Here is a 12,137-nt window from a genome sequence, read left to right as displayed (position 1 = left end):
CTTTATTGATTACTATGTGTATGAGTGGAAAAACCCAAGAGGCTATAAATGTATGCATATGTGCAATTGATACCGCTAATCATCTACATGAATTATGCAAGTCAAATGCAGTTTTCTAATTATGTGTGATCAGAAAATTATAGATACATAACTAAATTGTCAAGTAGCATTAAAACAATTTCTCTGTACACACACACACACACACACACACACACACACACACGAAAATCACATCCCTAATAGAAATATATAATCTATAGTAAATTAAATATTGAAAACCTTTTAATACAGCAGATTTCCATTGGGCTTAGATTAAAAAGAAGTCTGAAAACTATTTAACTTGCACAGTATGCATAGCAATAGTGGACCCCTGCCAGCAAAGGGCTTTATCGCAGTATAAATGGGGTTTTAAGTGTTTGTTTCCAGGGCAGGTTCTCGCAGCCCAGGCACTTCCCAGTCTCATTGTCCTTTGTTCTAGCGGATGTACAAAGGATTGACTGTTTTGTTTTCTGGCTCAGAGAGATTAGATAAAGTCTGCATTTCTGAACTTCACCCTCTAGGCACGCAACCTGAAAATTTATTTGCCATAGCTCTCATATTTTGCAGGTTATATATATTTAAGATTATAGTGATCACAATAACATTTTCTTTAACCTTTATCACACCTGATAGTAGATATAGATGACAGGAATGATAGCTTCTGAATTACCTCCTGAAGCAACTGTCCCTCTCATCCTTGTCCTTAAAATGCCACTTCAGCAAAAATGCATCATCTTGGTTGGGTATGATGGTATTGTCTTGAGAGTCACTGGCTATTAGAATCACATGGTAGTGAAGTGCCCTGTTTCTGACAGACAAGAAAACTTTCAGTGCGGAGAACTTATCTTCTTTCCTTTTATTATGACATCCTTCATTATAAACTATTATCTAGGATTGAAAATTTGAATAATATTGCCCTCCCCCCAAAACTGGTTTTTCTTTAAGACTCTATAAGTAGGAATCATCTTGAGGATTTTTTAGTTTAACTTAGAGTTAGAAGGTTAGTTCTAAGATTTTATCAGGCTTTTTTATGGAGGAGGTCAATTATGCTATTACCAGTTAGTTTCACAATTCTTCTGTCCATTTTTACCTCCATTTTGTCAGTGATTCAGAGGAAAATATTTCTTATGGTCAGTAGACAAACATAAGTTCATATTACTGAACGCCCATTGCATGCCTGGTGAAATCTCCTCTATATCTTGTTAACTCTCAAAATACCCATGGAACATAAATGTTAAGGTTGTTCGTGGTTGTTGTTGTTATTACTGTTCTCACCAGAAAGATGGAAAAGGGAGACTTAGATAGGTTAAGTAATTTGCTCAAAGTCTCATAACTGGTAAGTGATGGAGCCAAGATTTGAATTTAGTTCTGTCTGACTTCAAAATCCAAGCACTAAATGTCACACTGCTTCTGATTATAGGAATAATAATATAATATAGCACTGGTCAGATACTGTTCTAAGTACTTTTTATATAATATTCTATTTAATCTTCATACCAGTTCCACAAAAGAGATAGAGCTATTTTCACTCTTGCAAATTGACAAAGAAACTGAGGCCTAGGGAGATTAATAAATTGCCCAAAGCAACACAACTACAAAGTAGGAGAGCCAGAATTCAAGTTCAGGTCATCAGGTATTAGAACCCATTCTCCAGGTGAAACCATTGACTGGTGTGAACCATGCAATTTGCCTTCCAAGCTCACCTGTGCTTTGGGCTGTTGTAACTATGTTGGCTTGTCAACTAACATTCATATTATTTTTAATTATTGATATTGCAAAACATGATGTGGCATATTTAATTTTTGCATGGTGATGTACTCATACAAAACATAACATAAGCAGAAAGACATTTGATTTCATACGCTGTACTAAGCCTAAGGTGTGTATTCTTACTAATTGATAGTTTTATATACTGTTGGTTTCTATGTACCTTTTGAATATGGGTTAAAGTTACCTTATTTATTTTGGCACTTCCATTAATCACAAATGAACATCCTCCTAAAACATACTTTTCTAAGAAGGCCTGGAATTCCATGTGTTTTCTTGTGAGCAAAATACAGTCTACATGGAGGTGGGTAAGAAGTAAGGTCTCTGTAACCATGCCACTAAAGCATCTGAACTGACCCTTGAAAACTGGTCTTTACTATCCTGATCCCATTTTCTAGACCAAGAGCCATGTAGTATTTCTGAAAATGTCTTATATATAGATGTCTCTCAGTGGTTCTCTAGGTATTCAGAATAGGGACAGCCTTATTTCTCAGATTTTGCTCCTCACTGTACCAAAAGAATGACTGCTCACTAACCACCATTGACCTAGTTCCTAACCCATGGCTCCACTCTCCATCCTATTTCATGTTCAGTGGTGAAGATTTAATATAGAAAAAGCATATCCCTCGAACTTATCCACGAATTTGAGAGTTGAAATGAACAACTGGGTGCAAAACTTCTCCATTCTCATCGGCTCTCAGGGTTCTGACAATTTCAACATGAGCCAGAACTATGATTGTAAAAATCTAGGCATGCTGAGGAATGTTGGAAGAATCTATTCTAGCAAGCAAAGAAACCTACCTTAGGGTCATAGATAGATCTGTATCTTTTGTGGTTATCAACAATTAAGAACCACCCAAAGTTATATATAGGTAGCACCAACAGTCCATGACCAGTACATAGTTCAAATTATTTAACTTATTTATAAAAAATAATATTTTTTCATTTATGTATTTATTATGTTACAATTAATTTTATAAATCAATGGGTTTCACTGTGACATTTGCATACATTCATATATTATGCTTCAGTCACATCCATTCTCCTTACTACCCTTGGTTGCCCTCCTCTTTCTCCCCCTCCACCTGGTCCTCTTCCCCTTCCCCTTCCCTAATAGTCCCACTACTACTTCAGGTCCTCTTTAAAAAAAAAAAAAAAAGTCTCCATATATGAGAAAAAAAAAGTGAGACTTATCCTTCTGTGTCTGGCTTTTTTAGTTTAACATGATGACCTCCATTTTTCATCCATTTTCCTGCAAATTAAATAACTTCATTCTTCTTTATAGCTAAATACTACTTCACTGCGTGTATATACCATATTTGCTTTATCCATCTGTTGATGGGCATCTAGGCTGTTTGCATAACTTATGTGTTGTGAATAGTGCTCCGATAAACATGGGAATGCGTATATCTCTTTTGCATGCTGACTTCATTTCCATCATGTACATACCCAGGAATGGTGTAGTTGGATCATATGGTAGCTCTATTTTTAGTTCTATGAGGAGTGTCCATAATGATTTTCCATAGTTACTGTAGTAATTTATATTCCCACCAATAATATCTACATTTTTATTCAGATCTTCAGTATGAGTGTTTGTCAGTATTTGAAAAGTTTGCTAAGCCTGCAAACCAAAGAAAATATAGCCTTGCTTGAACTTTCAAAATCGGAGCTACCTAACAAGAGTTTTATTGGAAAAAGAAATTTTCGTGGCTAGTAACTAAGTGAGGTTTTTTTTGAAAATGAATTGGTAGGTTGGAAAGTGAAGCAAAATGACAATTTGTTCTGCAGACAGTAGATTCTTTAATATTTTTAAAGATGAATCTGGATTGCAGCAACATGAGTAGTTATTTGTGGAAATCTTCAAGCTATGTTCTCTTTCTTGTGTTTGTCCTGCAGATCCCTTACCTCCTGCTAAGTTTGGAATCAGTAAAGAGAAGACTACTTCAACCAGCCTGCCTGTTTGGTGGACTCCATCTCCTGGAAAAGTCACCTGGTATGAGGTGCAGTTATTAGATGATAATAACCAAAAAGATGCAAGTGAGTCCAAATTCAAGGAAGTACATCAGAGAATGAATACACGTTTTTTAACCTCACTGCTGGTAATTATTATAATATTGCCATTACATCTGTTTCTGGAGACAAACGTTCCTCTACAGTTTATACCAATGATCAACAGGTAAGACCTGTATTGTGTATAGTTAATAGTCATGATGCATTTGGGTTACAAGTTATTAAGGAGATGGGAATGAGAATGCTCATCAGATCATAAATAAATAACCACCAACTAGCCCTTTGAAAGGAGGTTTGTGTGATATAGTGGAAGACCAGACTGAATTATAGGCTGATTATTGATGCTGACTTACTGGGCAAACTGAATAAGTCAGAACTTCTCTGATTTGGGTTTTTGTCCAGTTTAAAATAGATGCTCTGTTCTATCTCCTCTGATTAAAACTCCAGGCAACAGGATTTCTGCCATATTTCTGTTTGTGCCATTAAAACTTGTTTTATAATGTTTTTCTCTTTTGTATATTCTTCTTATAACATCAAGTCATGATGTGTTCTACATGTTCCTATGCCTAAAACAAGTCTTCGCTTCCATGTTGAGGGGAGGAAATAAGACACGGAGGGTCCCCACATGCCATGGTGTCCACAGCTGGTTACCTCCTCCTTCCAGAAAATACATGTCTTTCATACGGCCCACTCATCCCTCATTCTCTCTGTTGTTTTATCTCCTCTTTCCACTTTTCATCTCTTATTCTTCTTTCCTTTATCTCTTCCACTTACTGCTATGACACATTGTACTTCACTGGCAAAAACTACCTTGATACCTATTAAGTAGGCAAGATAGACAAGTCAACTATGGTGTAGCTTTAGGCTGTAGACTTTGAAGAGCATTACCCAAGGTCCCAGTGAATTCCAGAGTGCTATTACTTAGTATTGCTGTTATACAAGTTAAGACATACAAAAAACATTAGTGAATGTGTGATTTCTAACTAAATGTGTCTATGTCTTCTATAAGGGCATTATGAATGACATTTTGGACATGCGTTTTGTCCCACTAGTGCCATCTCCAGTGAAAGATATTGGTATTTCATCAAAAACTAATTCTCTCCTGATTTCCTGGTCCCATGGTTCTGGAAATGTGGAACAATACAGGCTGATGCTAAAGGATAAAGGGATCCTAGTTCATGACAGTATTATGGACAAACGTGATACCACCTACACTTTTCATGGGCTGACACCTGGCCACCTCTACAACCTCACTATTGAGACCATGGCTGCCGGACTGAAAAACTACAGGTGGAAACTAGTTAGGACAGGTGGGTACCCCCTCTCTAGCTGAACAAGAATAAAGGTCACATCAGGTTTTAATCAAGTTTATTAAGTTATTTGAATAATGGTAATATAAGAAAAATTGAAATTCATGTTAAGTTACAAAAAGACCTTCATATAGATCTACTTTTCTATGTAGAAAAATGAAGAATTACCTTTTATTCTAAAGTTGAGGGCAGTCCTTGGCAACATTTCGAGGTAGACAAAGTTAATTACTGATACAGTTCCAGCTTTTCTTTTCAGTGCACCCATCTCCTCCCTAAGGATTCCTGCTTCTGTCTCCGAAGCAAGCACCTATGTCTTTGTGACATTACTCACACTGAACCAGGATTACTTCTCTCAGTGTCATAGATAGACCTACTTCCAAGTGAAAGTCATTTTCAAAGCCCTCTATCCACGAAAACATGCCCTAGGATTCAACAACACAGGAACAGTCTCACAGCTACTCTAGACCGATAAACTAATCTGTGCAAGTATTAACAGTTCATTCATTAACCCAACCAATATTTACTGATTACATCTGCTAGGCATTGCTGATCATAACAACATCTAAGACAGGCATCTTTGCCCTCATGAAGCTCACATTCTAGTAAATTCAAATGCTTCTAGTGGGTCTAATGTGTACCTCTTGGTCAGTTGTCTAATTTTAAGATAAAATCTAAAATATTTAATTCCTTGGAAATTACTCCAATGGGAAAGAGTTTCTGCAACTATCGGAAGCTGGTGGGAAAGATACTGGAGACTTCTGTACATTTATATAGTTTGTATAGCACAATTCAAAGATAAATAGATATTTCTGAACAAATATACCATATATCTTAAGAATTGCTTATGAATATAAAAAATAAATTATGCTTCTGCTCTTGCACAATTGGTATGCTATGCCATTCTTTTAATGGAACCATATTCATTTATATTATGCTGTTAATGAGACCCAAATTTACAGCATGTGCAAGAGGTAGAAAAAATATTTACCCAATATGTCCTTTTTGTCATCATTTTTCTTTGATGAAATAGTATCACAACTCTTTATCACAATTTGATATAAAAATAATTTTAATTTACAAATTTATATAATCACCAATCAATGGATCAATCTGTTTATTATGCACTGGATATTATTGATGAGAAGAAATTAATTGAATGATAGACCTCTTTGTGCGGTCCACCTAAAAAATTTCAGAGCTGGACGGGACCATTTTAGGACCAGGATTTATTTACCAACAAGGAACATTAGATGCAGAGAAAGGGCTGCCCAGAATCCTGAGGAGAGCTGCCAAGTCCTAGCCAGAACCTGCCTTCTGACTGCCAGAATTGTGCTCTTGCCATGAGTAGATAGCCTTCGTTGGTTTACAGTATTATTTTTGTCCCTCAAGTGGTGTTTTTTTTTGGTTTTTTTTTTTTTTTTCTGATAAAGGATTGTGCCTTGCAGTAATTAAAATAGAAGTTTGAATTTGACCACAGGAATGGCAAGATATCCTGAGTAAAATCTCTTTTCCATGCCTTGCTTATTAGCCCCCATGGAAGTCTCAAATTTGAAGGTAACAAATGATGGCAGTTTGACCTCTCTGAAAGTCAAATGGCAAAGACCTCTTGGAGATGTGAATTCCCTATAATGTGACCCTGTCTCACCAGGGACCATCAAGGAATCCAGAGTATTAGCACCACAGGTCATTGAAACTCACTTTAAAGACTTAGCCCCTGGAAGTCTTTATCAAGTTACCTGTCAGCTGTATTTCTGGTGAACTGTCTGCTCAGAAGATGGCAGTGGGAAGAACAGGTGAGTCTTGAGCTCCAGAATTTTCCTTCATTGCCCAAATCCTCTTCTGATCCATCTTAGAATAAGATAAAATAAGATAGGAGGGAAGCTCCTTTTCCTTCCTAGGAAGTAGGATCTAAATGACTGAAAGTGTCAGTGGGCCAGGATCCAACAGGCAGAGTAAAGTGGAGGTTAACTGCACTCATTTAAGTTATTTAAGCAAATGTGTTTGGATTCCTGAATGTCCCTGTCCTGTGCTTTTTCATGTCATATCACTTGAGTAGCATAAATGCATTGGTATTGCTATCATTAAAAAAGACATTCTTAAAAGATCCATCCTTATAGTGAGGACCAGTTAGCATTTAAACATGTTTCCCATAAATTTGGCAATTTATGGCATGTATGCAGTGCTTTATATGAACAAATTACTGTATTATTGTTAAAATGGTTGAGGACATGCTATTGCCTTTAAGGTAGGGTTCTGCAAACTATTCCCTGTGGCCCAAATCTGGTTGATGGTTTGTTTGTGTATTGCCCCAAGCTAATGAGTGGTTTTTTATATATTTGGAGGATTGTAAAGAGAAACAGAAACACGAAGAAAAATATGAGACACAGATCATATGTGACCTGCCTGAAGTATTTACATCTGGCCCAACCTTTTGCTTAAAAGAGGCTGCATTTTAATCACACAGATGTGGAGTACACTGCTGGAAAGAAGGAGAGTAGCTGCAGGGAATTTTCCACAGTTAAGACTGGGAGGATATGAGTTCTGAACTTGAGAGCCACAAATGCAAATGAGCACTTGACATATTACTCTGTAATTTTTTAGGAAACCTTGAGTATTTATAAGCAGAGGAATAATATCATCAGAGCTATATTGCAAGAATATTATTCTTTTCATTTGGAAAGATGAACATTTCATGACCACAATATCCAGTATCTCTTCCAGAAGATTGCCACATCTGTCAATGTCACTATCATTAGAAGCCGTGTCATTATTTTCTCTAGGGCAAGCATGTAATCAATAAAAAACAGCATTCATATCACTATATTGTCAATAGTGTTCCAGAAGACTGCATACCTGTTACTCTGCTAAAATTATTTAGCATACATTTTCTTGAATGTCAGATGTTTCCAGAATGAGAAAGGAATACTAACTTGCCCTCCACGGTTATTCAGGAGAGGATAGCAATATTTTGAACTGCAAACATTGTGTCGCTTATCTACCGTTACCCATGAAAAGTCAAATGAGTATTCCTATTTTTTAGGTTTTTAACACCTTCTTACTTGACATTCATTTCCTTCTTTAGTTCCAGACAAAGTTGGAAATCTGGAGGCAAACAATGGTGGGATGAGGTCCCTGTGGTGAGCTGGTCGCCCCCTGCGGAGACTGGGAGCAGTACCGGATCCTGCTCTTCAATGATTGGTAGTGCTGCCTCAACACCACTGTGGAAAGGAGGAAACACAGTATGTCGTGGATGGTGTGGGCCTCATACCCGGAAGACAGTATGAGGTAGAAGTCATCGTTGAGAGTGGAAATCTGAAGAATTCTGAGCGTTGCCAAGGCAGAACAGGTAAGCGAATATGAAGGCGTTCATGACTAATGATATATTCTCTCTCTCCCAAGTAACTCAGCAAACTGCCAATGTCATTTCCTAGTGTTCACTGAATTTGAGATATAACTGACTTGAGCATTTGGCCTTTCAAAGATGTGGGGTTAACACGTTTTACTCTACCTAAATACTCATAGATTTTTTTTCTTTATGGCTTTGTGGACCATAGGATTGTATTAAATATTTTTGTATCACAAAATACATAGGAAGAGATAAACTCTAATTAAGTACTTTAAGATCAAAAATAAATGACCCAGGAGGTGTTTTCCAATATTTTCTAGAATTTTTATCTCTGGTTATGTTACATGTACAGAGTTTTTGTGATCAACCTTTTTTATTCTAATGCTCATAAGTATTCAGAAAAGAAATGATGAACTGGAATTCTTGCAGATGGAAGAGGACTGTTCTTTAAAGAATATTCTGTGATTGCATTTGAGCTAAGCAGTGACCCCAGCTCACCATTGCTTTTTCCTCAGTCCCTCTGGCTGTCCTCCAGCTTCGTGTCAAACATGCTAATGAAACCTCACTGGGCATCATGTGGCAGACCCCTGCTGCAGAGTGGGAGAAATACATAATCTCTCTAGCTGACAGAGACCTCTTACTCATCCACAAGTCACTCTCCAAAGATGCCAAAGAGTTCACTTTTACTGACCTGGTACCTGGACGAAAATACACAGCTACGGTCACCAGTATTAGTGGAGACTTAAAAAATTCCTCTTCAATAAAAGGAAGAACAGGTGATAATCTTTATACATCTTGGATTTTATAGTGTACTGTCTGCTGAGTTATTAACATTCAATTTACAAATGTTCATTGGTGCCATTATGCCTACTATATACTTGGCATGTTTTATGGATCCTTTCTAATGTGTTTTCTATTTTACCAAATTTAACTCATATCTTCATTACCTCCTTATTTTTACTTTGCTTGGGTTTCTTTTTGTTAAAATTGAAACAGTAGAGAATAACTCTTCAGAGGAATTTTGTTGCAAAACAGCAAAGGAATAGGGCAGCACTTAGTAGAGGAGTAGGGTAGAGAGGAGTGTGTTAGGTTTTTGTCACTGTGTCAAAATACCTGAGAAAATCAACGTAAAGCAAGAAAGATTTATTTTTCAGTCCATTGCCATTTGGTCCCATCCCTCTGGGCCTTTGACAAAACAGAACATCATGGCAAGGAGCATGGTAGAGCAGAGTTACTCACCTCAAGGCAACTGGGAAGCAAAGAGAGAGAGTGAGGAAGGGGCCAGGGACAAGATATATCCTTCCAGAGCATGCACCTTTTTGATCTACTTAATTGAACCAGGCCCCCACCTCCTGTACTTTTCACTGCCCTCCCAATAGTCCATTCAATTATGAATTCATCAATGGATTAATCTATTGATGAGATCAGAGCCTTCATGATCCAATCACTTCCCCAAGACTCCATCCCTTATATATACATATATGTATAGACATATATATAATTTTTTTAAAGTACTGTTTAGCTATGCTGCCCAGGATGGCCTTGAACTCCTGGGCTTAAGTGATCCTCCTGCCTCAGCCTCCTGAATAGCTGGGACTACAGGCCTGTGCCACCATGACCAGCTGTGTTTTCAAATTTTACATTCCCATCAGCAGTGTATGAGAGTTCCAGTTCCTCCACATCCTCAGCAGCACTTGGTGTTGTAGCTTCATTTGTTTGTTTTAAAATTAAGCCATTTTAGTAGATATATAGTATCTCATGTGGTTTTAATTTGCCCTTCCATAATTTCCAAGGACTTTGAAAATCCTTTCATATGCTTATTCACCTCTATTTATCTTCTTTGGGGGAAGTTTCAGTTCAAATATTTTACCCATTTTTCAATAGGGTTTTTTGTTTCCTTATCACTGAGTTTTGAGAGTTCTGTGTCCTAGACACAAGTCCTGTGTCAAAAATGTGTGTTGAAACTCTTTTCTTCCAATCTGTGTCTTGTTTCTTCATGATGTTAGAAGTGTATTTTCCTAAATACAAGTGTTTAATTTTGGTTTCAAACTGATCAGTTCTCTCATAGATCATTCATTTCGTATCCAACCTAAAAAGTCTTTGCTTGACATAAGATCACAAAGATTTTTCTCCAGAAGATTTATAGTTTTGTGCTGTAAATGTAGGTCTCTGAACCATTTTGAGTTGATTTTCATATGTGTTATGAGGTATAGGTAGAGGTTTTATTTCTTTGTGTAAGAAATAAAATAATTTCTAATAATGTATCTAATAATTTCAGAACTATTTATTGAAAAGACTGCCCTTTCTCTACTAAATTGCCTTTGAATCTCTGTAAAACAAATCAATTATATATATAAGTGTGTGTGTATACATATATGTATGTATATGTATATAAATATATATTTGTATATACATAATTTAAATGTATACATTTATATATATTTTCCCCACCATTGGTCTATTTTTGAACTTTAAACTCTGTACTGTCAGTTTTTGTTTCTGCCTGTTTTCCAGTCATGCTATCTTGATTAATTTAGCTTTGTAGTGAAATTGGGTGATATTAGTCCTCCAACTTTGTTCCTTATTTCAAAATTGTTTGGGTCATTATAGTTCCTTTGCTTCCCATATAAAATTTAAAACTGGGAAGGAATTTCTGATCCATATGTATAATAGCATTTTTATTGAATATGTTTGTATCTCAGTGAACCTTGAGAATGTGTGCCAGAATTCTGATCTATTTGATTATTATAATTCAAGGAAGAGGAACAAAAAGGTATATATCTCAATAGAGTGTCAACTTCAATATCTGTATATAAGATTTGCTAATGGATAGGTAGGAAGCAACAATAATTACTAGTTAGGAAAAGGTCAAAGGTTTAGGGGTTAGACAGATCTAGCTTTAGACCCAGATTTATTATTTGTCAATACTGTGTGATAAAAGCTTTAAAACTTACATTTTATGGTCTTTGGTTTTCTCATTAGTAAAGGGAATCAACGTTATAGAGTTTTGAATGAGTTATCAAATAATATAATCTCTATAATACATTTAGCCCATAAATGGCACATATATATATTCTATAGTTGTGATCATCATTATTAATATTAATAGTTGTATCATCATTATTTTAATGAGCACTTTATAATTATATATATATATGCAGGATTTGTTGGGGTATGTTCATACATGGACATTGCATAATTTTGTAGATTTCAAATTATCATTATTATTTGTAATATATAATAGTGTGGTTTGTATTATTATAGCATTTTCAGGTATAAAAATAATAGCCCTGAGAATGTACCAGTAGAGAATCAACCAGTTTGCTAAACCATGACCTAATCACTGGGTTGAAAGGATTTCCTAATACCGCCTGTATTAACCCTTGACTTAACTTAGATTGAGCAATCCCATGACTTTCACTTCTCGTGGGTTAAAGACAGAGAAAACCATATTAAATAAGAAACCTTACATCATGTACAATGAGAAGAATGAGAAGTTATACTCCATTTATGCACTCTACTGTCATGTATAACTAATTAAAAGAAATTCAAAAAGATTTTAAAAAATAAGAAAGCTTCAAATAATAGCATCCTTCACTGTTTAAAATTTTAAATCAAAATTGTTTAGTAAGCATGCACCATCCCATCCTTGGATCCTAAATGAG

At 36.0% G+C, this 12,137-nt stretch overlaps 1 protein-coding gene across 1 annotated transcript in view; it reads left to right on the top strand.

Annotated features, from left to right (window-relative positions):
- PTPRB (protein tyrosine phosphatase receptor type B) overlaps positions 1-12,137 on the top strand; it is a 115,157-nt gene that overhangs the window by 41,959 nt on the left and 61,061 nt on the right. The window contains 13 exon segments of the mRNA XM_079141334.1: positions 3,703-3,845; positions 3,848-3,971; positions 3,974-3,982; positions 4,869-5,126; positions 6,655-6,749; positions 6,751-6,769; positions 6,772-6,863; positions 6,865-6,919; positions 8,209-8,256; positions 8,259-8,279; positions 8,282-8,320; positions 8,323-8,472; positions 8,988-9,248. Coding sequence (XP_078997460.1) covers positions 3,703-3,845; positions 3,848-3,971; positions 3,974-3,982; positions 4,869-5,126; positions 6,655-6,749; positions 6,751-6,769; positions 6,772-6,863; positions 6,865-6,919; positions 8,209-8,256; positions 8,259-8,279; positions 8,282-8,320; positions 8,323-8,472; positions 8,988-9,248 — 1,314 coding nt within the window.

The sequence above is a fragment of the Sciurus vulgaris genome (genome assembly GCF_902686455.1).
Source record: "Sciurus vulgaris genome assembly, chromosome: 5".
NCBI lineage: Eukaryota > Metazoa > Chordata > Mammalia > Rodentia > Sciuridae > Sciurus > Sciurus vulgaris.
This window is presented reverse-complemented; position numbering and strand designations above follow the sequence as displayed.